At 32.8% G+C, this 26,282-nt stretch overlaps 2 protein-coding genes across 5 annotated transcripts; both read right to left on the bottom strand.

Moving 5' to 3' along the window:
• Nucleotides 1-745: 745 nt before the first annotated feature.
• LOC130624145 (microprocessor complex subunit DGCR8-like) lies at nt 746-8,603 on the bottom strand. Its single transcript, XM_057439712.1, has 8 exons — nt 8,346-8,603; nt 6,840-6,985; nt 5,990-6,724; nt 4,610-4,722; nt 3,841-3,943; nt 1,879-1,935; nt 1,547-1,621; nt 746-970 (listed from the first exon to the last, which is right to left on the bottom strand). The coding sequence occupies exons 1-8, from the start codon at nt 8,416-8,418 to the stop codon at nt 881-883; spliced, it is 1,392 nt and encodes a 463-aa protein (XP_057295695.1). The 5' UTR covers nt 8,419-8,603; the 3' UTR covers nt 746-880.
• Nucleotides 8,604-9,671: 1,068 nt separating this feature from the next.
• Nucleotides 9,672-25,651, bottom strand: LOC130624143 (tRNA (uracil-5-)-methyltransferase homolog A-like). 4 transcript variants are annotated; one of them, XM_057439709.1, is made up of 25 exons: nt 25,335-25,651; nt 21,628-21,903; nt 21,418-21,509; nt 21,256-21,274; nt 20,480-20,536; nt 18,290-18,353; nt 18,119-18,185; nt 17,460-17,514; nt 17,172-17,237; nt 16,729-16,754; nt 16,593-16,632; nt 16,359-16,422; nt 15,722-15,757; nt 15,503-15,573; nt 15,265-15,326; nt 14,903-14,987; nt 14,588-14,688; nt 14,418-14,460; nt 13,568-13,628; nt 13,301-13,381; nt 12,641-12,684; nt 11,506-11,584; nt 11,196-11,312; nt 10,941-11,037; nt 9,672-10,380 (listed from the first exon to the last, which is right to left on the bottom strand). In XM_057439709.1, the coding sequence occupies exons 2-25, from the start codon at nt 21,895-21,897 to the stop codon at nt 10,140-10,142; spliced, it is 1,938 nt and encodes a 645-aa protein (XP_057295692.1). In that variant the 5' UTR covers nt 21,898-21,903; nt 25,335-25,651; the 3' UTR covers nt 9,672-10,139. The 4 variants fall into 4 exon arrangements, with proteins under 4 accessions (XP_057295692.1, XP_057295693.1, XP_057295691.1 ...); XM_057439710.1 differs by lacking the exon at nt 25,335-25,651 and having other exon boundaries at nt 17,178-17,237; nt 21,628-22,218; XM_057439708.1 differs by lacking the exon at nt 25,335-25,651 and having other exon boundaries at nt 21,628-22,215.
• Nucleotides 25,652-26,282: the final 631 nt, after the last annotated feature.

Genomic DNA, 26,282 nt, shown 5'->3' with positions numbered 1-26,282 from the left:
ATATCTTCTAATTCAGTCCTTTTTGTTGAGAACTCGTTGTTATCCATAGACATTGGATTACCATAGTGATATAAGAAATGTCGCATGCTACGAGCTCTCAACGAATTAGCACCTAACCTTTGATCGGATATAGGTGGGTTACTATCGTTCCATCCCTTTACAGGAGCGGGTAAATCCGTGCAATGTTCCAACAGTATCACTATCAATGGAATGTCCAATTGTGTTGAATGAGTTTGGTTTGTGCTTGGATATAACAATTTCCATTCCGCCGATTCGATGTTTAGTTTTTAATTTACTTAAGTCCGATTGAAATTTTTTCAGTTCTTGAAACAAAAGAACTGGATCTTCAGGTAGTCCATGGTAAGCAGGATTGTTGAATTTATTATGAAGAACATTTCGAACAGCTTCTTTGTTATAAAATTCTGAACCTAAACACAATCTCATCCAGTTGTGCATCTGTGTAACTGGAGCAGATTGTGAAATTGCAGCTGTAACAGCAGCAGCAGCCATCTTGTTGCAGCCTCTTAGATAACTTATTTACTTACATTATTGTTCTGAATCTAAATCAGGAAAATAACAACTTATCGAAGGTTTTTAACTTGTTGAAAGTATTTTACTTTCATTTTACTGTGATTTTCAAACGAAATCGACAGAAACACACATTCATATCTAGTAAAAAGAGAACAGTGTTAATGTGGAAAGAGGTTGTCATAAAACATATACTTTAATAGTAAAATTAACATACTTAGAGTTGATTTTTTACCGTTTTCTGGACATTCGCATTGACCAACCGATACAAAATATATAATATACAGTAAATAAAACTAATTTCAAAAATAAATAATCGCGTAAAACGTTAAAACATCTAACTCATAAAAAATTATGTCATCTTCCTCATTTCAGTCTTCAGAGCATTAATTAATGCTTCACTTCGGTTTACTTCAATTTTTCTATCTTGAATTTTAATCTCCTGCAAAACAAACATTGATAAAATGGTAGCAGCTTGATAAAAGAAGGGATATTCTTTAATCTTGTTATCTCAGTATACTATTTTAAACAATAATCGATCTTATACCTCGCAACAAGCATGGTTAGGTAACTGATGTGAAAACCTTACAACTGTTTAGTCTTTACCTGGTTAGGTTTATATACGAGAATTGTTTATTTTAAAAGTATTTATTTCATTAGTTTATACTAATAGCATAACATAATTAACTTTTGGTAATTTTTGTAGCGATTGTATAAATTCTAATGTCCTAATGTTTGCCAATTTTAGACAAGTTTTAAAAAATCAATATTTTCTTTAAAATCCACTCATGCAAACATGCAAAAGCAAAAATGAAAACATCAAAAAACAGATAAAAAAACACTACAGTTTGAGTTACTTTGCTTCCTGTAAAACTAACCAAGCGTAATTGTGGAACAAAAAACAATAAATTTCTTCACTTTCTATATTATCACGAATTTAATCCCTATTTATAGTTAGGTAATTCTGTAAAAATTTATAATTACAAACAAGATAAATCCAATATGGCGTCATACATACTTTATTGGTAATCGGCAAATAAGCATTACTCAACCGGATGACGGAGCCCCAATGTTTCAGAGTTGGATACATTTGCTAAACATGGAGATGTTGAAACAATATATTGTCAACAGTACATGTATCTATGTAAGTTAGCTAATGTGACATTTATGACAGCTACCTGGTTATAAACTGTCGACCGGCATACACATGACAGCACATTACAACGTAAAAACAAAGCAAAAGTATAGTTGGTTAAAGGTAAGGGGTTTTCACTTTCTTTTGAAATCTATTTAACAACTATAAACACTCGGAATACATCACACACAAGAATAATCATAAAACACTTATACCTGTATAATATTTTGTGACGCAAGATTTTTAGCGTGCTTTCTTTTTCTACAAGTTCCCTAACAAATAAAAATATTTAAAATACAAATTATAGATGTGTAAGATAGAAAACAACACAAAATAGTACATAATTGCGTTCATAGTTTGATAGAGAGAGAGGAATGGTATGAAAAAAGCTTTTGACAACATAGTGAGGGCCATTTTGCGGAAAAATGTACTTTCAAATGCAGGGAAGTGGCAATGGTAAAAACTTTTTTGTTTTTGTTTCCTTCGTTGGGTAAAGTGGAGGGAAAAGAATAGGGTGTAAATTTTTTTAAAAATGTGTACAAGGATTATGTTATGTTGGCAATACCACACAAACAGACATGGGGCAGTTATTTGGAAGTATTTTGTGCCGATCGCAGGAAAAATGTCTGGCGAAATAGTGAAAACAACGCTCCGTCATAGCGTTTAAAAAATGCGTTGATGCGGCTGTTAACCCACACCTTCACCCCACATTCTAATCGGTTGTGAAATATCTCCATCGCACATTCTAACTGATTGTAAACCAACGCCTCCATCGCACATTCTAACTGATTGTTAAAACAACGCCTCCATCGCACATTCTAACTGATTGTAAACCAACGCCTCCATCGCACATTCTAACTGATTGTAAACCAACGCCTCCATCGCACATTCTAACTGATTGTTAAAACAACACCTCCATCGCACATTCTAACTGATTGTAAACCAACGCCTCCATCGCACATTCTAACTGATTGTAAACCAACGCCTCCATCGCACATTCTAACTGATTGTAAACCAACGCCTCCATCGCACATTCTAACTGATTGTTAAAACAACACCTCCATCGCACATTCTAACTGATTGTAAACCAACGCCTCCATCGCACATTCTAACTGATTGTAAACCAACGCCTCCATCGCACATTCTAACTGATTGTAAACGAACGCCTCCATCGCACATTCTAACTGATTGTTAAAACAACACCTCCATCGCACATTCTAACTGATTGTAAACCAACGCCTCCATCGCACATTCTAACTGATTGTAAACCAACGCCTCCATCGCACATTCTAACTGATTGTAAACGAACGCCTCCATCGCACATTCTAACTGATTGTTAATACAACACCACAATCGCACATTCTAACTGATTGTAAACCAACGCCTCCATCGCACATTCTAACTGATTGTAAACCAACGCCTCCATCGCACATTCTAACTGATTGTAAACGAACGCCTCCATCGCACATTCTAACTGATTGTAAACCAACGCCTCCATCGCACATTCTAACTGATTGTTAAAACAACACCTCCATCGCACATTCTAACTGATTGTAAACCAACGCCTCCATCGCACATTCTAACTGATTGTAAACCAACGCCTCCATCGCACATTCTAACTGATTGTAAACGAACGCCTCCATCGCACATTCTAACTGATTGTTAAAACAACACCTCCATCGCACATTCTAACTGATTGTAAACCAACGCCTCCATCGCACATTCTAACTGATTGTAAACCAACGCCTCCATCGCACATTCTAACTGATTGTAAACGAACGCCTCCATCGCACATTCTAACTGATTGTTAATACAACACCACAATCGCACATTCTAACTGATTGTAAACCAACGCCTCCATCGCACATTCTAACTGATTGTTAAAACAACACCACAATCGCGCATTCTAACTGATTGTGAAATAACACCTCTATTGCACATTCTAATTGGTTGTAAAACAACACCTCCATCGCACATTAACATCTCCATGGCACATTCTTAGTTGTTCAAAAAAGAAAGAACAGCATCTACAAATCTTACAGTTCACCAGAAATATTGAAACACAAGAAAATTGCTCCAGGTAAAGGTAATAAGAAAGCAATCGAAAAATAATGATTTTAAAAATACCTCTAGGCAAAATATGTTGCAATTTTGAAATTGCATAAAAAACATCTTACCACTGCAGTGTAATGTTGATATCTCATTTCATATTGATATCGCTTCTTACGAACCTCTGTGACTACGAAATAGATATCGCTTTCTTGCAAATCAGAATAATGCCTAATATAAAATTGTGGGAATCATCGATTTAATCCTAACTAAACAAGATTTTGTCTGGTGTAACGATAGAAAGGTATATGGATACAAAATCAAAACATATTTGTGTACATATTTGGAATAAAAAAAAAAGTTATATGCTAACTATACGATTTCTCTAACGTTAGTTATCTTCAATCCTAGGTACCAACATAATTACATTAATACAAAGTTTAACGCTGCATCTCAACAAAACAAAACAAAAGCAATTCCTGTAAAGCGAGAACTACATACTCTTTTAGGCTTAATTGTAGGGGGGTCGAATAAGCAGGGGGGTGGGTATTCCGGGGAACATTTCTTAAAGTGAGGGGGGGGGGTCATATTATAATGACCTAAGGGGTATTACGGGGTATTTTTCACTTGTAAATAGTATTTGTTCTTGAGATTTGTTCCAAAAGAGAGTTGTGTTTTGATTATAAGAAAAGATGCTGCTTTGTGATATTCAAAAAACTTATTATTTTGGGGGTGGGGGAGTGATAATAAAATAAGGAAGTGGGTCGCATTCTCAAATTTCAATAAAATGGGGGGGGGGGGGGTCATTATAAAATGATTTTAGGGGTGAAAAATTTGAAAAAGTGCAATTTGACCCCCCCCCCCCTACAATTAAGCACGAGTACCTTTACTACATACCTTTTAAATAATTTAAATAAAACAAAATAAGGTTGTTCCAGCTCCGATGGAGATTCCATGTCTTTAATAGTATGATAAATGCTAGGATCTTGTATAGGTAGCTCATCAAACAACTAACAATTAAATTACAAGCAACAGTATAAGTGTGCAATTTGGAATAAATATGCCATCAAAAGAGAAAAGAAAAATTTGCTTATGTTTATTTTTATTCCTTGTCTAATAGTATTCGATTTACGTTTTTGTTGTTGTGAATACGCAGCAGAATTTTATTGCAAAGTTGTATGTCAATTTCTTTGGAGGTTGTGATATGTCAACTTTATTTGCCAATAAAAAAGGTGTACAAAGTAAAAATATATTTGGAATGAAAAATATGTAAAATGCATTATCATTCTTTCGTCTAATTGAATGCATATTGGAACAATGCAAATTTTCATCAAGTATGAAGAATTAAAAATGTAAAGAGAGGTAAACATTGCGTTTTTTCTGCTTTAGAGCTCCATTATCAGTAATAGAATGAATCCATTATCTGTAATAGAATGACTGCATTATCTGTTATAGAGTGAAGATAATTGGGTGTTTTTTTTGCTGATGCAGCTTTTTATTTATGTTTATGATCAATGGTGTCAAATATATCCTATTCCGCAGTTACTGTGAGCGAGAAGAAACAAGCGATTGTAAGCAAAAAACAATTTAGCTTGAGAGAAAATTGTAAGAATATTGACATCGTGCATTATTCCTATTTTATGGGAAAATTCAGTCTTAATTTTGAAACCAGTGATTTGAGCCCTTCTAGACTTTTCTTATTTTGTTCGCATTTTTTGACAAAGCTGAGGCTTGTGTTCTGATAAAATTGTTCTGATAAAACAAAAAGGGTGTACACACTGAAAACAAAGTTTAACGAAAACTCACTTTTTGACCATGTATAGTGAACGTATAATAAAGTGATTTGCCACAGTTTTGATGGATCTATACGCGTTTTTTTAGTTAATACATAAAAAATGGAATGTCATGGAGGCGATGTACACGTTTTTTATGAGCACGTCAATATTTAGATAAGCTTTTTGTTTTACAATTCTCGAATTCTCTATTTTGTGTGTTTTTCTGAAATATATGATCAAATTCACAAATGGCAACGAATATAGAATTAAAAGAAATAAATGCTGTTGAAATTATCTTATCGTGTGTATAGCTATTACTGAAAAAACAAGGTGCAAAATTATTTCTTAGTAGTTCTAGCCTCACATAATTTTGTTCACAAGTTGAAAAAATTTGGGCTGAGAACGTTCTTAAGATATTCTTAATTTTTGGCAGCCTTAACGTTCTTATGAAAAAAAGCATAAAATGCGAAGAACTGCGACGTTACTTTAAATTTAAATTTACCTCAAAATAACTTTTTTTGTCATTCTCTGGTATTAAGTTTTGATCTAAAATGCGGATTGTCTGTAAAGCAGCATCCTGTTTCGCACTCTTCTGCGTATCGCCTTTTCCAATACCATATTTTAAATTATTTAATTCAACTTCAACAACAAAATCTTGCAAAACGCCAGAGTCAATATTATTGAATTTCATGGGTGCTTTAAGCTTCTTTTGACAAAACTCGTTCAATATTTGCAGTGGAGATTTCCTGTCCACATTAATGCCATCCTTCTTTTTTCCAGCATTCTTTGATGTTATCGGTTGGACGCTTTTACATTTTGCATCCGTATATAAAGGTTTGGTACTATAATCGTTGCTTAAAACTTCAAAATCAAAAATACTACTCAAATAAGTATGTACTTCTGTCGAATCTACTATCTCAAGGGTGGTTTGGTTGGAAGGATTATCTTTCTGTACCAGATTATCTTTAACATTTTGTACGGAAGAGTTGTGATTGTAATTTGTGATGAGTTCCTTGGAAGAACTTTCAGTATTTTGTATCAGATCTTCTCTTGTTGCATTTGATATTTGCTCAAATCTGTTCAAAATTTCTTCACTTTCAGTTACATTTGATTTTTGTATTTTAGATTTTAATTTTAAATCCTCCTCTGGCAATTTACGTTTGACGCCAGTTATAAGCTTGCCTTTTGTTTTCTTTTGATGTAAACATGGTATTGAAAGTAGTGGAATGTCATGTTTCTGGAAAGAACATAACAAATGGGTAGGAAATGACACATTTAAAATTTGCCAAAATTCTGGAAAAATCAAAATCAAAAATCAACAATTTTGTTACTGATATATGCATAATCAATACCCGTAAGCTGGTTTCTTTTGCAATGCAGTAAGGTCTAGACCATGTCACAACACGACTCTCTTTATGCAAGTACACAATCGCTCCACATTTGTGATTGACACCAATCCAGCCAGCAGGTAGATTACAATCAGGAACTACTCCATTTACTAATACGAAAAAAAAGTTGTTAAGAAGCTTAAATGGAAATGAGCTGTTGAGAAATGGATTATAAATTTATACTACATTACACCCCCCTTATACACATTTCATTTTAATCAACAATGCCAGGAGTGTTCTTTGTGTTCACTCACAGGATATTTATTCATATCAGCTAAGTGTAAAAAATTAACTCGGAACCCAGGCGTTGTACATTACAAGTAGTAGTTTTATATGTGACGAAAGTTATATTGTATGCTTGATTGAAGTTATATTTATTTCATCAAGATCTGGAAATAGGTGACACATGACACACATGAACAAACCTTTTTTTTTTTATTAAAATGTCTCATTGGGGTAAATTTTAATAAAAGATGTCAGCCTCCACCAAATCGGTAAATCATTGATTAGTTACTTCCCAAATTTATTTTGACTTTAGAAAAATTGAAATTTAGGCTGATCACAAAAGGGAATTGACACGATGGTCAATTTGATAAAAATCAGGTATAGCTAACAATTTAAATAGAATCTCAAATTCATATACAATTTCACAAAATGTTTAAAATTTAAGCAGAAATACTGCTTTACGCTAAAGATGCACGTAATAATGGGCGGGATATGTGCGACAGATACACAGGCTAACAACCCGTTCTCATAAAAAAGCAAAAACGTTACTAAATTAGGGATCATCCAAGGTTGGTGCAAAACTATTTTCAACTCACAGAATTCACATGTACATATAAATGGATGATGTGGCATTCCAACAAACAAAAAATATTTTACACTTTTGTATTTACAAGGTGTACTAATTTATTAAAAATTGTTGTGCCATAAGTAACAAAAAAGCAAATAACTGTAGACATTTAAAAGTTACCCATTTGTAGGTCAGGACTTTAATTGCTGAGTCATGCCAGACGCGATGAAAATGCAAATTGATCCCTTCTTTTTTAACATTCAGCATGAGAGTAGAAGTACCTTAGACAGTTGTCTAGTAGAGGCCCCTGTAGTTGCAAAACCTCTATAACTCAAATGCACTAAAATGTTCTTTACTGAAAAATCATTGATTACAGAACAAAAAGGAACTGAAAAGGTTGTCTTGGTAAATAATTATAATTTAAGACCTGCAAATGTTATGGATTTATAAAAAACTAAACAAAAATAATAAAGAAATTTTATTATTCATGATAGTTTGCAGTGTGTAAACCCTTTCTTTTCTGACAATCTTATACACAGACAGACGTAGTATGTCTATTTCATATATATAGAATAGCTTGTGTGATATTCTGTCAGCTTAAAGATGTCACGTCTCCTGTGGCAAGCATGAATTTCATTATTCAAAACAGAGATAGAAAAAATCTACAAAGAACATACCCTGCACAACAATCTGTCGTTCCACTTGACCTTCACAGATCTGGACTTTATCTTCAGCAACCTCATCATCCATCACTTATTCATTGTATCATTGTTGTTAGTTATATTTCTAAAGATAGCAAACGGCATAGTCATGGGGACCAATTGCTTATACCACAGTAATTTACACTATCTCATCAGATCAACAGTTGCTTTAATCAACATAAGCAAATTTTCTCAGAACAGCATTGAAATCAACAAAACTGCATAAATAATGTATCACTGTTTTAGGATGTGTGTACTAAATGAAGATTGCACTAACTAGATACAGCAATTTTTAAAACACGACACACAATCGTCTTAGACAACTACGTACTGATTTCAATACTCCTTTTTCACCTCTTTTTATTATCAATCTTTTTGGATCCCAGTCAAAGCAAAAAATAATAATTATTTAACAACTCTGGCAGCCTTAAAAACCCAAGTTATTTATCATAATTTTTTCTGCATTTTTATTGCCTACAGACATTGACATATCTTTTCTCTTTAAATGTGCTATGCTTGGTATATGAAGACAGTGACAATAATACCGCCTTTAATGGTCATATCCACTACATCAAATTAATATTTCCGTAAGATAAGAGCCAAATGGGTTCAACATGAAGTACAAGCACACAGTCTTAGTTTTCAGAATTGTTTAAAAACAGCGCAAGGTATACGGGATACCCTAAAGCTGAAACTGCTTTTTCTGCGCGAATTTTTAAGTTTATTGTTTATAATTTCAAATCATGTTTATTCACAAGAAAAACGAGTTAATTCGTGACAAAAATGTGAAAAACTTTCACACGCATGCCTGCCATTACCCTACACACGCGCTTGAAATCATTTTTAAAAGAAGCCTGTTGGAAGCTATTGATGAAGCATTATCTGCTTTGACAAACCTTTCTCGTCACATGAAGGCGTTAATAAAATTTAGTTATAATGCTCCGTCCACAATATGAAATTTATAAGAATACTAATATGTTAAATTATTATAAAGCTCCAATCAGGTTCTCTCAGTATCGAAACAAACTTTTATAGCAAAAACACACGCTCAGTAAAGAATATTTTTAAAATCCTTAACAACTTTTCCTGTATTAAAAAATAGTTAGCTTTAGAAAACTGATTTTAAATTAACTCTGAAGTTTTGAGCACGATGACCATTTTTTTGGCCTGAAGACAGATGAAAAAATCGCTCACTCTGATTACAAAACAAACAGAAATGCAATGTGTCGCACACTTGTCGATTTAAAAACTGAGAGATCATGGCCACTTCGGCTAAAAACTAATAGAGTTACTGTTGTGCTGAGTGTTGAGAGTCTGACCATGTATCTAACCGTGAAAGCTGTAAGAAAGATGTAAGATATGTTGACTATTTCGAACATATGCAACTCTTGTCCCCAAATGAACAAAACATACAAATTACTAAGTTCTTAGGAAACGTTATTACCTCGTGCACTTAATTTCTTTTAAATGCAGGGGATTTTGCACTTGAATTTTTTACAGCATTTAAACAGCAATTGGTGCAGGGCTCTTTACTAAACTTTGATATTTTCTACATAGTACATGTTTATACTGGCTAATTTACACCAACTAAACATTTTTAGATAGGAAGTCCTTTTAATTTTACGTTGCACTTTTTATTGACTCTTATTTGAACAGCAAACAAAACACCCGAAAATATTTCTTTGTGTTTCTTGAAGGCATCAGTTTCATTAAATCCGACACGTAAAAAAACAAACAAAATCATATGCTGGAGAGGAAAAACAAGGTGTGTTAATCATTGATTTCTTTTTCTGTAAATGTTATACCCTCCTGTACTTCTTTCTCATCCGTCTCAACCTCCTTTATTGGTTTTACATCTTCTGTATCAGAATTGCTTTTCGATCTTTCTGTGATACGCTCCAATTCTACAACCAATTCGCAGTGTGGTGTTTGAGGAAAGAGATCTACTGGAACAGCCCGATTAGTCTTGAAAGGAATGCCGTGAAACCTTTTGCTAGCTGGTCGACAAAGACTAAAAAAATGTTCATATCCAAAAAACGGATCATAATCACATACAATCAAAAGGAAAACTAAGTAACAAATAAGGCAAAATTGACCTTATTCAATGTTTACAACACCGACTTTCAATCATTCTTGTTCAACAGGGGAGAGAATAAACCGAAATTTATACTTCTGCAAAATATTACTTGAAAGCTATAGTATGTACTAGATTACAATGTAAAAAGAACTCATCTCTGCTCCAATCGATTTTACGTTTATTAATTAACGTGTGGTAGTGTTTTCCAATTTAAACATGCAAATATCGCAAAGTTAAATTTCAATAACCTAAAAACAATTCCGTAAAGACACGATAAGTAGTGCCCGCTATAACGCTTAAACATTCTAACAAGTCTCCTAATAAAATGGGTGTCTATTCAAATATGGTGACCGCGTTTTATTGCTGTATATTTCCTTAAAACTACCAAGCCAATTTCCTGTTTTATTTTTGACAATAAATGCAACACTGATACCACAATTACAGGCACCGCCCTTAAATGTGTGTTCCTTAAATTAAAGGTTGAAATGGCTTACGAAATAAAATTATCTGTCGCTTGCTTCACACTGCAAGAAACATATATGACTTTTGTGATAGCTGTACATGCTCTCAGTAATTGAAGAACTGTCCTGTCTAAAATAAAAAATAATAAAAGAAGAAAATATAAAAATGTAAAAATGGAAAAATGGAAAAATAAGCAAGTAATTAAACAATAATTAGCAATAACAAAAAACGCAAGCACACACATATAAACAAAAGTACTAAGAAAGTGAACACTAAATCAATCATACGTAAACCAGCTCTGGGAGGGTCCACAATTGCAATGATGTGTTTTTTGTGGATTTTTCTAATTTCATCCTGAAGTACTTTTTCTGCAGGACCGCACACAAACCGTGCGTTTTCAATACCTACAAAGAAAAAACACATAGGTATAGTCAGACACTGAATATGCACATCCCTGGTTTTACAAACAAAGTAACGACTGACTGACAATATTGTAAAATGTTTTTATGATAATTGACCATGTTTTAAAAGGTTGTTGCGAAAGACAGACTAAAAGGTTGGTTCACCAAAAATTACTTCATAATCTAAATTGCTTACCATTAACTGTAGCGTTGTGTTTAGCATCTTCCACAGCTTGCTTTGAAATTTCGACACCAATAACAGGTAAAGATGTATTCTGAAATAAGACATGTTTGAATCAGCACTGGTCAAAAAAGACCCAGCAACTAAAGACTAGGAATGTCTTTAGCTGATGATGCCTATGTGTGTCCATGTAAAGGGAGTGTTGCATTAGTAGGAGCCATAATAAGTTGAGGTATGATTATAGTATGCATAAGGTGTGATTATAATGCACAAGGTTACCTTAAATTGACCTTAACTTACCATAGCTGCATACTAATGTAAGAATTTATGTAAGTGCCCATATCTCCACAACATAAGGTTTTGTCAAATGGTCAGCTTGTGTCATTAGTATGAAATATCCTGACGACTGCATTGGTTTACGGCTTAATTTTTTTGAGGTTTGAATAGCACTTTGTATAGCACTAAAGTAACGATACTAATGGGTTTTTAGAACCATGCTGGTTCCACAAACCCATTAAAATGATACTTTAAAAATATCAACAATATTTTGAACAGCAACAACATGAAGATAGAAACAAATATGAAATATAACAACAAACAACAAAGTTCAACTAAAAATGTAAGTGACTTAGCTGAAATCATCTTTTTGCTTTGATTCACATAAAAAATAACTTGAACTTTTTTTGTGAAGAATTTAATTTAAATCAACAAAAATAATATTCAAAAGCTGTAATATCGAGAAAAGTGTTATTCCCTTTCTAGATGACTTAGTTTACATTTATAGCTACCATTATGGTTGTTATGAGGTTAAAAATTATATCATGCTGCATAAAGCCTGTGGTTAAGGCTTTTTAACCAATCAGCGCTGCGAATTTCCCATATAAACCGGTTGAAAATAGCTATCAGTTAATAATGATCAGTATTAAGGTTGCATTTTAAAATATACAAAACACTTAGTCTCTCTAAGGTTTAGTATTTGACAGTACAACATCAAGAACAGTCAGAATGTGTAAAACACAAATTGCTGAATTTTAATACTCTTAAACCTAAATTTGAATTGATAACATTTTTCAAGGAACTATGAAAAACAATAGCCAGGAAGATATTAGCGCCATTCAGCACTTCACAACTTTAAGTAAAACTCACTTACATTTGCTACACATAAACCAATTGTACCTGTACCACAACACACATCTACGAAAAAAAGGAAAAGTCTGTGCAATTACTAGTTACTGCTAGTTCACCTCCTGTTTTAACAATGCAGTAAAAACAATTGCATAATATTGATTAAAAACAAATTAATCATGATTTTTTTGGTCAAAAATTACAAACAATATCCTGTGTGCTTTTCAAAGCCAAGTTTTCAATAAAGTTTAAAAATGATAAAAGTATCCTTGTTCTCAGAATTTAGTCAACAACATTTTAATATAACAGTATATTATCCAACAGTGGAGTATTTTTGACGTTTTAGTTACATTTAATCAAATGTTAAGAAGCTTTGATTCACGTTATTCATTTCATTTTTAAAGAAACAACTGCCATATTGTCAGATGCTATGTACATGCTGCAGAGATAGCTGTAGCATTCTTAAATTTTGTTTCACATCATTTAATTATTTATTTATTCATTTACTTATCCCAGCCTGCTTGCAGGATTTGAATTTAAAAAACATGCAAATTTGAGTAACATTGCAGAATAAAAAAAATTGGAACATAATTTTGTATAGCATGGCACATACCCAGTGGGGAAATCACCTGCACGATGTAAGCCCATGTTATCCTATCTAGAGCAGCTAAATGGTAAAACATACCTAACACACATGAGTCGTCTTGGTCAATATCACACCAGTCTCTAACTATTTTGTAAAGTATCTCTGCAGCAGGAGTGTTTACTTAAATATAAGATGAACAAGTCAATATTACACATTTTCACTTTCACATATTCCAGTGATGGCACAGTCAAAATGGTCTTTTTATAGAGCTGAATTCACTGAATTTGCTAGGTGGGAGTTGACCATCAGATAAAGGTGGTTACTACCACAGGCTTGACTGTAATTAATAACTTAAATGATTGTTACCTTGGAAAAAAGCGTTTGGTGAAATTCGAAATTGCAGCCCAAGTAACTTCTCAGTAACATGCTATGACATAAAAATTCAAAATTAGTAAAAAACAAAACAAACAAAATATTAAAAACAAAAAAAAGGAATATCGTACATGAATGCTTTTTTAGTTTAGTTACTTATGAGTCACGTATATTTAAAGTTGTGCATGGCAAATCCCAACAAAATAGCCATCAATCAACAATAAAGCACTCTTTATAAAAATAAACAATTATCAAAATACACATATCAATGTTGCTTTTAAACATGAATATTAGCTTATATTCACCACTTCCACCCTCCTAAAAATTGTAGTAAAATCAACCAGAAGTCAGGATATAATCGAAAAAAAATAATTTTATACAGACTCTGTAGTTGTATTAAAGCTTATACCTGTTAAAAACAAATTGATTTCATATGAAAAAGTTTAAAATTTGTCTATGAATGTTTTATTTTTTTGCAAAAGTTTCACTAATTACCCAAAATTATGACATCATGAAGTAGCTCCAAAACAAATAATTGTCGTCATCAATCATAATTTTAATTACTAAATTAAAAATGTATGCAAAATGTTTAATATGCCAAGTTAAATAGTGAAAAACATTTATAACTCAAGACCCCTTTTAGTAAAACTGCTAATTACAATGCCTCACTCAGAGCTACTTGATGATGTCATGCATAATTAGTGATCTTTAAAGTCCAAAATGTTAGGAACTGTTAACAAAAAATTTGGAAAAGATATACAAATTTGTAGAAAACTTTTGAGTATGAAATGAACTTGTTTAAAAGTGGGAGATATGTTTTAAATTGAAGTAATAGTTACCCTACCGTGTCCCCATAAACAAGATCAAATGTATCAATATTGTTATTTCTAGAAAAAATCAAAAAGTTTGAGAATGTTATTCGTTAAACTTATACAAGCATTTCCAATCAAGACAGCACAAGGACTTTTAAAAACTATTAAAGTTTGCTCAATGCTACCATAAAATCAAACATACTTTTGGGTTGAGGAGGATATGTAGATGGAAGAAACTTTGGTAACTCTTTCAGCTGAAGCAACATGTCTTATTATATCGGAAACTAATGCATCATACTTTTCCTGTGGTGCAAAAGAAAATGGAAAAGAGATTGAGAAGTGTGAAAAAACTTCTAATAACACTAGATCAAAACATTTACATTATCCAAGCAACTTTTTCTAAATGTTTCCCATGTTCATGTACTCACCATACTAGTAAGCTGCTGTGTTTCATCAAGAAAAGCACATAATCAAAAACATTGATAGCAAAAGTAAAGAAAAATAGTTCTGTACTCACTTTTTCAAGGTAAGATGAATTAACTTGGATGATCAACATAATATTTCCAGTTGTGCATGTTCTAACAGTTAGTTGCTGCCAAAATCTACAAAAAAATACAGCGCAATAAAAGAAGTGACATAAATAATGCTTGTTATACAAAAAGATAAGTTGATGTGAGAGAAACGAAATACATGCTAATACATAATTACAAGTAAGAGAATGGTGTTGTTTATAAACAACAAATTACATCCTCACGAAATATTGACTAGCCTTTTAATTTTATTTTGTAAATTTTTATGTGCTCAAATTGATATGTTCCTTATCTGACTTTCTGACATTAAAGAAGAAGTTTAAGAGTTAAGAAGTTTAAGTGAACTTACCCAATGTGTGTGGCTAAGTTGTATGAAGGATGCGGAAGACTTTGTAAATATGTTTGAAACTCCTATAATGATAATTAAAACATTAAATGCGTCAGGAATGAATTTACATAATACACACCAAGTGTTGTTATTACAAAAGACAGTGAACGTCCTAACTATAAATAGCTCAGTGAAATCGCCATCTAAAAGTTGCATTCAATCCTAAAAATTCAGAGCAGAACAAAAAAAAAAGATTTACTTTAGCTATTGCAATTGACTCCTTTGTGCTGTTGATACATTTTACTGGTTCAACAATCAGCATACTGCCTTCTAAATAAGGGATAAAATTCAGTGACTGTTTAGTGTTAATAAAAACTTAATAATAGTAAAAAAAGAAGAAGAAGAAAAGTTGTTTAAACTGACTGTTGTATTACTACTTGTAGCGTTACCAGTGATATAGCTGAGAAGATATTTTTACCTCTGTATGAACCGAGTCGAAATCCAATGGTATTATCTAAATAAAAAAGGTTAAAATGTAAGGTTCAGGGTTGCAACTCTTGTAGACATTTTTAAAGGTGATGACATGAACAAGGAACAAACTAATACTGTAGTTATGTAGCATTGCTAAAATTGAAGAGATTTAAGGGGAACACTGCTAAAAAATCTGCTTTAAGAAGTTTTAAGATTTTTCAAAATTGAGTAGCGTTGAGAAGTTTTGGGGTGTGGCAACCTTGAAATTATGACTACTTTGTTCAGTTTAGTGATGAGTTTTTGTGATAAAGTTTGTGGTTGTTGTTGCCCTTTAATACTACTGGCATATAACATACAGTTAAGTAAAAAATGTTACTCCCTGTTTTTAATAAGTGTCTTAGGGAACATTGAAGATTTTTTTCATAAAATGTTCTACCAGCCTGGTCTAACTTATTAATCATGTTTCAGCAAGAGCAACAAACATTGGAAAGGAGCATATCTTCTTATGTCTATTATAATATGGGTTTAAACAATCTTATTTTGTAACCAAAGTGCTCTATGGAGACCCAGATTTCTTCTTTAGATCTGTTTTATCATTTCACATTCTTTACAGATTCACAAATGAAAAAAATAAAAACACTTACCCTTGCCATCTGGTCCAACACCGATTGTAAACTCGACTTTGTTGCGGTAATATTCAATGATGGGCTTTAAAAAAAAAGTTAATATATACAGGCTAAAGTTGTTGCAACTTTAGCCAATATGTTTAAGACCACAAAGTTTATTAAAACAAAAAAAATTGGCATAAAACATTTTGCAACAATTTTTTTTAGTAGAAAACATTAGTTTGGTGACAACCATTTAAAAAATCTACATACTGATTTCTCTATTGGTAAAAGGTCCAAGCACAACTTCTGCCTAAAAATATGAAACATTAAAGGGAAAAAACAAGGAAATTTTATACACCTAACAAAAAAATAACATTAAAAAATGTAAATATTTGATGGTACTTACTCTCTTTCTCTCATCCACTTTGGATTCTATTAAAAAAGGAAAAATTCAGTGCAAAGCATTTTATCTACATCTAACTCATAATTGACCTCAAACACAGGGTTCCATTGCTAGAGCGTCAGGCAATGACAGACCTTAATTGATTGATCTGAGAAAATTATTGCTAAAAATGATGCTAAAGGCTGCAGTTCACTTTTAATTCCTATCACATCTTTTCTACCCATCCTTGAACAATTTTGTTTTTCCTACTCGTTTTTGACCATTCCATTTCAAGAAACCTCTTTTTCAGATTAATGCCAATACTTTCACATCATTACATTTTATTTCAATTGCTAAACTGAAGATGGTGTGTAAGATAATAACACCAAGGTCTGAATTTATCAGAATTCACCAACTTTTACAAAACACCACTGAGAAAAGCATAAGAACTGCCAATGATAAATTACCCTTGCCTCTTTTCGCATTTTGAAAGTCAAGTTGCTGATGCAGTCGCTCATCTCACGTTCTTTCAACTAATACAAAAACAAATATTTTTTTTTAAATGCAATGTGCAATGGAGGCTAGCAAGTCGTGTTTTTTTTTCTCATGAAAATTGTTTCCGAAAGTATAAACCTTTTTGGTTGAGTAACTTAAATAGAAATCTCATGGACATCACAATGTTGAACACACACCCAAATCAACTGCCTTAGAATTTTATTAGTAAAAATTATATATGTAAAAATCTCCTATTTTACCTCCAACTGTTCTTCATATGTGTATTTGGCATATGGACAAACAACATGTAAAATCCTAAAAAACATTGTGATTTATGTAATCCATAACTCGCTCTTATTCAATGCAAAGAAAACTTTGCTTTGCCAAAGCTCGATTCTTTGAATCAGGAAAAGAAAGATTGTTGAAGCAATAGTAGTAGTAGTGACCAAAGAGACCAAAAATATTGCAAAAACAACCAGGATTTTTAAACCATATATAAATGTATTGTAGAAGTAAAGTCTTTAATTGAACTTTGCAAGCAATCGTGGAATATTCTCTAAAAGTTAAATACTTTTTAAAAAAAGATCTAAATAAGAAAAAACAATGCAGATAGATACACTTTAAAAAATTTGTGCATACTTTTTTTTGATCTCAAAAGCTGTTAAATGTCTAATAATTTAAGCTTAGATTTTTCAATATAATGATTCAAATGTCAGAAGTTCCCTTATCTCCTTTTTTCGAGGGAACTGTTTGCTAGATTTCTGTTTCGCGTATCTATGTTAAATTATCCTTGTGAATGTTAAATTTTTATTCTTAGTTAACCCCCTTGGCTTCACTACTCTCGTTAATTTCTTTTTCGTATTACAGAAGACAGTGATCATTAGATGGAAGGTTTTGTACAATGAAAAAAGCAATCAACCTTTCTTCCGGAGAAAGACCATCATCTTCTTCGGATACTTTAGATTTTTTGGAGCCACTTTCACATTCTTTAAGAAGAATATTAAACAATACAGTATACTATATAATATGGTAACATTACGCAGCAGTTTCTACATAACTTTCTTGCTAAAAAAAGTGTCTTCAACATCACCTTGATTTTGTTGAGCTTTTCTTTTATTTTCCCTTACAAAAGGATCTTTTGCTGGAGCAGCTTTCTAAAATTTTATAAAGAACAAATACAAAGAGTGCAATAAACAGATGTGTATTTCACTCAGATATATGACAAATGATGTTTCTTTTTTAAAAAAAAATACACACTTGGGCTTTTTTACGCAAGGCATGCAAGAACATGCACTCACACACACTGTAGTTAGGCATGCTATTCAAGCACCGGCAGCTTGCTAAGCTATTATGAGAGATTAACGGATACAGCACACCCTGAGAAGTTTGTTTAGCCACACCCAATGAAAAGTTTCCTAAAAACTACCACATTTTTTTTAAAACAGGTTTGCTGGTGTGTATTTGTTAAAAGTTAGTTATTGAAAGTTTTTGATTTACTGTATGTTCTGTTGGATTTAGTTTCACCCAGTACGGTAGCGAGACATGGGCAGTGAAGCAGGAAGATCTTGACCGTTTAGAAAGGAATGATATGAGAATGGTTAGGTGGATGTGTAATGCCAGTCTGAGAGACAGAAAGAGTTCAGATGAGCTAAGAAGCAGGCTAAGTCTCTGTAGAATTAAAGATGTTATCCAGATAAGAAGATTGAATTGGCTGGGGCACTTGGAAAGAATGGAGGAGGATAATTGGGTAAGAAAGTGTAGAGACTTGATAGTTCCTGGGGCAAAGCCCAGAGGCAGACCGAGAAAGACTTGGCAGGAGGTTATAAGGACAGACTTGATAGAGAGAAAGTTGAGTTTAGATCTAACACAGTCTAGATCAGATTGGAAGAGGGTCATTAATATACCCCGTCCAACCCATGCTAGCATGGAAAACGGACGTTAAGCCGAGAAAAAAAAAAATAAATAAAAAAATAAAATAAGAATCTGTTGTTAGTTAATTCAATTCATTCATTTAACTGTCACAGCCTGTTGTTTTTATTTTCTGTCTGTCTGAATGTGTGAGAATTGGGCTTTGTTCCCAATTCAAACTCTAATTTTACATGCTGTGTTAACTCACCCATTGAACATTATTGCAGCTAATAGATAGGAAGATGCAAAGGAAAGAGCTGCTATAATTCAGATGCTAAGACACTTATGTCTGAGGTCCAAAGGACTTGTTGTTTGTTTAGCTCTAGGTTTGAAAAAATCCTACAATCATGACAGAAAAATTCCCAATTTAAGAGATCCTTTTATGCAAAAGTTATGATCCATGAAACAATTCAGGAAACCTTCCTATACAACAAAATAATAACACTTTTTTTCCAAATCTGCGAAGGACTGAAGTATTTTTCAAGTACTTTTCAACTTACATCCTCTTCTTTTCCTTCAGGGAACCTTCCTGATTTAAGTATTATGACAGTCTGTGTTATCCTCTTGTTAAATATACAAACATGACCAAAAATATTTCTCAAGAGGAAAATTATAAAGTTATTTTAAAAGAAGATTAAAGATTTTTCCAATTTTATTTGAAATCTTACTGCTAAATTCTCGATTCATAGTGCAACCCTGTAGATCTCATATCACCAGAGAATGAGATATCCATCATTTAAAAGCAATCACAAAAATCAACCAACTTTGAGTCAAAGAGTCCCAACTCCTGAAATATAAAACGCAAAACAGTCCTGGGAATGAGGTTGCACCATAGAACTGTTTTTGATATCCACCCTCTCATATCAAAAAGGCAAAGGGTGTTTTACTATCAATATATATATGTGTAAAAACGGTTAAAACTTCAACCTCGTCCCCTGGGGTTGCATCATTTCATTGCTGTCCCGTTGTGTAAAGGAAAGATTAAAGATGTGCTGATATCTCCATAAGTTAATGTTTTACTTTTTCCAAAAAAAAAAGAAAATGTGTGTGAAGCATAAATCATAGGTTTGTTTATATCTTGTCTTTGTTTCTGGTTGTTACGTAGCAGACGTATAATACATTTCCTAGTGAATTCAAAACAAGCTGTAATGGCGGTTGTGAAATCTTACTCTTGGGTATAATTGTTATTTTTAATTTTAAATACATAGAGAAATATTAGGAATTAGACGAAATGAAATATATTTTCTTTTATCGTTTCCTTATTATGAGCTTATTCACATTCATCTGTTTTTGCATGGAAGGATCCCTTTAAAAGGTTTTTTGTGTGTGACTACTTTGTGCATATGGAACAAACTTTAGAAATAGGACTTACTTTACAGTGTAGTGTATTCTCCTTCCATTTGTAATTATCCAAAAGTTGCATTCCTTTCTAACAAAATAATGATGATTCCTTTAAAAATTTTGTTTCTATTTGTGAGTAAGCAAATAAAATTGGGCTTAGGGCACGTTTTGTAAATAAAACTTTTAAAAGTGGCCTAAAGCATGTTTATTAAAAATTCTGCATTTTTTGTCACTAAATAATGTTCTCAGCATACTTTGTATATAAGTCAATGTTAAGGCTAAAATACACAGTAAGTTTAAATGGACCGTTTATATAGTTGTAAGAAAAAAACTTATAAGTTTCGTTGCAAGTAATATATACCTGTCTACACGTTAAGATAAAATGTATAGGTTTTTTTAAAAAACTCTCTTTTTACAATGAATACCAAAGAAAAAACCCGTAAATATTCCGTTGCGGGTATTGTTATAGCAGAAGCAGGGTAAATATTGAAAGAAAAAAAGCGGTTATGATTAGAAATTAAAAAAAAATATGCTCAAATCTTTAGTTTAAACAATAGCTCATTAATCATTCTGTTAATTTTAATATAAAAAACTTAGCAAAAGTTGAACATGTCCAGCTTTTAAAAAAACTTATAAAACCGAAAAAAGTTGTACATCTTTGCACGGTAAGTTTTTTTATCTTACATTTAAACGGTCCGTTTAAACTTACCGTGTATTTTAGCCTTTAGGCAACTTTTTGAAGCCTTGTATTTCAGTTGTTTGTCTTGCTAACAATAAACAGTATTTGATAAAGTATTTTATACATACTTGTCTGTCACTCTCATCTCTAAACAAAAAATTTGCATGACATTATAAAAACACAAATAAAAACATGAAGATAATTTATATATACATTTTTTTTGAAAAAAACATAAAAGCCAAAACAGAACAAAACTTTTCATTAATCACAACAACGAAACAATAACATACTTAAAAGCCAGGAATGCATAGTTATTTCTTGGATTGTATTTTACTTTCTTTGGTATAAACCCCAGAATGTTTAAAATAGTTTGACGAAACCTCTAAAGAAAAATGCTAAATGAAGTAAAAAGTTCTTTTATTTATATTAAAAGGATTGCAAGATTACTTTAATATCCATTTTCATAATTATTTGCACAATAAAACATAAAGTAAACTTACACCATAAGAAATACGTTGAGGCAAGTTTTGAACAACAACTTTGAACATTTCTGACGTATATTCACCAGACTTTACATAATGATATTCGTCTAAAAGTTTTTCGGCATTTGTATTACTTTGTTCCTCACTACAGGTAACATTGGTTTTATCATCATTTTTCTCAACATCATCAAAGTCAACTTTTTCTTGGTTCACATTTGCTGAAATAAGATCTGTTGCTTCTATAGTTTTACAATCCACAGCATCACTGGGCACTTGCACTTCAGACATAATTTTCTATAATAAACTCAAAGTTATTGTTCTTCAAAGAAAATGCACAGACATCATTACAGAACATCTCATAATATTATTGACTGTATGTCTAAAAGTAATTTGTCAGTTTTTTAAATATATTATAAAAAACAAATATTAACAAATACTAAATACATGCATAAATTATAAAAAACAGAGCAACAATGTAAACAATGTTTAGGTCTCATATAATACCCTTTTTCAAGTAATGTCACAGAATAAATTTTGCGATACTTAAAAAAGGGTGGATAATGCCCGAAAAATTGTAGATTGTGTTTATTTAATGAGGAATGTAATTACCTTGCTATATGACATGGACAAGCAAAATCATAACCAATTATAATACGCTAGCCTACTAGTCCTGTTTAGAAAAATTTTAATTTTGGTTTTAATATACCCTCTAAATCTTTTAATACACCTTCTAAATCGTTGAAGGTGAAGATGGGACCAGCGTTTACCTCAACGGTGTCTTCTTGTGCTGCTCCTTAAAGAGGTAGTGGAATAGATGGGGTACAACTAGTCATCTTCATAGTGTAAGCATTACAACTGGTTCTCTCTAGAATTCAGCTAGACAATCGATTTTTTTTATAACATTGTTGATATGAATCATAAAGGTACAGTCTGTGTTGCTACAACCCTTAAAATTTGCGTCAGCATTCAGCACTCCTGACTTAATTGCCAACGTAAAATACAAGATACCGTAGTTGCGTCAGCAAAAAATTACCCATGTGATTTTGTAAAATTTTTAAAAAACAACAATTGTGGTATTGTTTGAGCTACTCTATCTCATTGTGACTGAAGAATTATTAGACACTCGATTTTCAGTAAGTTAGGCCGTTATCACTAAAATCATTCAAGCTACAGAAATACCGTGGTGCCGTTCGATTTGTAATAATAATTGAAAAAATTGTATATTGTATAAAAAAGAAGTCCAGAAGTTCTTGCTCCCACAAGACACACCAGGCAGTAAGTAAGCCCTGCCCTCGATTTTGTTGGGAGAGATTTTCTGCAAAGACTTTAACAATTGAGCCTCCTGCACAGTTTTGCTTGTGACAAGCATTTTTTAAGCATGTCACTGGCGACTTCTGTGATTACAACTTAATGATGCGCTAACCTAATGAGTTAATTTGGAAGCATAAAAAGCCAGTTGGCAGTGAACTATTAACTTAACAAACTTTATTGGGAAGGTATGTCAATGGGACTTGTACTCCGTTTCGATTTGTTAATGTCTTATGAGATCAATACATTAAATTTATAAGAGGTCTAGCCCCAATAAAAGATGAATAACGAAAGTTTTTGCCAGCTGAAAAATTTCACTACAAAGAACTATTGCCGACCCAAATCAGTTAAAATGCATCTCACGTCGGCAGTTTAATTGAAGGCATAACAAAATTTCAATTTTAAGGGTTCTGCTAAGGGTGCGTATTTGTTGAAGCAAGCATGTGTCATCCGTAAAGGGGGGGATTAAGATTAATTTGCAAAAGAAGTGGTTTTTGACTGATGATTGTGTATTTTTAGTGCAACTCGGTGATAAGCTATTTGAAGTTATTGGGTTCTTTAGTAGGAAATTGGTAGGTTGTGAGGCTCTGATTATTGTTTATGACGTTATTGCTGATGAAAGGTTGGATACAAAAGGACACAACTGTTGTTTGATTTGATATTAGTGGTAGACATAGCTGTGGTTGTTGACATAGAGACATATCTGTGTCTTTGTGGTTGTTGACTTGGTTTACCAAAAAGTATTAAAAATCAACAGAAAATGCTTTTTTATAATTTAATTCCACCATGTCAAGATGATTGACGAGGAGACTAGCGTAATTGAAGATAGAAAAAGTATTATAGAGGCTGAAAGAGAGTAAGCACTCATGTTTGTACATTATATATATTGGAGTATATCTGGTTGGTTTTTTGTTTATTCAATAAATTTTATAATGGTTGTATATACTTTGTGAATTTTAGGGTTAGGGTTATGACTAGAGGGTTAGTCTCAGCCTGGTCTCAGTTAACCAGTTGTTTTATATTAATAAAAACAGGACATAGGAAATTCCCCGCTACAGGGTTTCGTGCAATTGGTCAGGATACTTCAAAATGTGAAAAGTTTCTCCTACAAAACTGAATTGAGAAAACAAGAGCTCTGGTTGGCATTTTTGCAGTGTTTTATTCAGTAAATTGTATTTCGGTTTTGATCTTTCTTTTGCGCTCAATATCATTTGTCTCTTTCAGGCCTCTGTATGTTTTTAGAACCAATGCTTAACTGAAAATATCTCACACAACTATTTATTTGAGATGTCCACTGTGGTTAGATTTTAAATGTGTACCTTGTATATATTTTTTTGTTCTTGTGGTCCCTTTGATTGTTGATGAAGCGCTGATAGTACTGCATACATAAAACATTTGTTGTCATTGTGTTTCAACATTTTTTGTTTGTTTAATTTTTGTGTTAGATTGATATAAGATGCATCTATCTTTTCAACTCTGGCACAACTATTTTCATAAAAATATAATTTTCATTCCCGTCCCCGACCTGGATCAGAACAGTGGTAGAAAGAAATGGTCGACCATGGAGCAAAAAGCAGCTGACCTCTGACCTTTCCAACAGAGGTTATTAGCTATATATAGCCTTACAAACATTAAGGGATATATCCAGCTTATTTCCAACAGAGGCTATGGCTTCGTTTCTAGCAAGCTTTGAATAAACTTCTGAAATAAGGGAAGCTTAGCAACTGGAGGGTAAAGAGCAAGGATTTTTTTCTTAAAAAAGTTTCAACATTACAGACTATATATTATATACTGCATCGCATATATACATGGAGATGTGCATATCTGACATGACTATTGATGAATTCCTTTTCAGCGGTAAACTTTTTCAGCTCTGGTATCTGCCTGACAGGAAAAAAGATAGGGCTGCAAGGTGAAGAGAAATTATTTTGAGTCAATTTCGTCCCAAAAGGGCATTGTTGGCACTTTAAATGAATGTAAATAAATCAAAAGTCATCAATCTACACTTGATAATAGTTTAAAGTCTCAAACTATGTTTCCATGAGAACAAATCTACAGGAAAACACCTCTCTTCACTAAATCCTAGCATTGTCTTTCCTGCTCGCAAATGCCAAAGCCAAAGAGCTTATCGCTGTTAAGTAAACAAATAATATCACAAGAAATCATTTAGCTATATAGCCTTTTACAAATATTAAGGGATATATCCTGCTTATTTCCAACATAGGCTATGGCTCGAAATGACCCACACAATATGCCATCTCCCCCATTGCTCTCACATAGCTGGCGTTTAGTCCCTGGGGTTATGCTATGGTAACATTTACTCACCCATCATATTGGAATCACCCCAAGGGGAAAGAGAAACCTAGAAATTAGCTACCTTAGCTAGTAGCTAGCTAGGTAGCTAACTAAACTACTACCTTCAATTCCTGTATTGTCTGCTAAAATTAAAACCAGCACAATATATTTAGAAAATAATCTTTAGGTACATTTTTCTTCTAGGTAATTGCTAAATAACAGACACAGTGTAACACACCACCATTCCATAGTCGTGGAGCAAGCAAGACGAATATAAATCCCTTTAGTAAATGGGGATTTCCAAACATCACAAAGAATATATATCTAAATCAAATGATACAACTTAGGTTTTGGATTAAGAGTAAACAAAACATAACCTGCGCATTGATGACAAATAAAGAGAACGAAAGAGAACTTTTCATTTTGTGTTGGTGCAGAGGGGCAGTTAGGCCCAAAAGTCCCTCTGGAATTCGACATTTTCCCAGGATAGAATTTGACGCCACCACTGCCATCCGTCGGAAATAGCCCTTCTACCCTACCCCCCCCCCCCCCCCTCTCCCTGGCCCAAATCAAAGTAATGACTGGTCGACTTTTCCTAGAAAGTTAGTTGGACATAATTTTGATTCATTGGACGCTTGAAACGGTAGAAGGTATCGTGAAGTCGAAGTGGGGACTTTTTTGCTAAGAAGTGGTCTTTTCTAATTAATTTGCGCACGTGAAAATGTTCTGTGTTGGTTGATTGCGATCATAGTTTTGTACCTTGTAAAGTTTATGCTTTGGTTCGGAGTGAGTCAATCTAGAGAGTTCAAATTTGAAATATGGCGGAGCCTCTTTTAAATACTACAGTTAACTCCCGGTAACTCGAACCTCCAAAGGACCAGGGAAAACAGTTCGACTTAACGAATGTTTGACTCAAGCGAAGCCCTCGTTAATTTGAACTTAGACAAAATTGAGATATTAGATCGAGTTAAGGCGATTTTTTCTACAGACTCTATAAAATTTACAAATGTTACAATCTAGTAAGTTTTCCTGAAAGAAATTTCGTATGTCGGTTGGATTTAACCTTGTTG

Source organism: Hydractinia symbiolongicarpus, chromosome 13, assembly GCF_029227915.1.
Source record: "Hydractinia symbiolongicarpus strain clone_291-10 chromosome 13, HSymV2.1, whole genome shotgun sequence".
Classification (NCBI taxonomy): domain Eukaryota; kingdom Metazoa; phylum Cnidaria; class Hydrozoa; order Anthoathecata; family Hydractiniidae; genus Hydractinia; species Hydractinia symbiolongicarpus.
The sequence above is the reverse complement of the archived record's forward strand: the minus strand, read 5'-3'. Positions and strand labels throughout refer to the sequence as shown.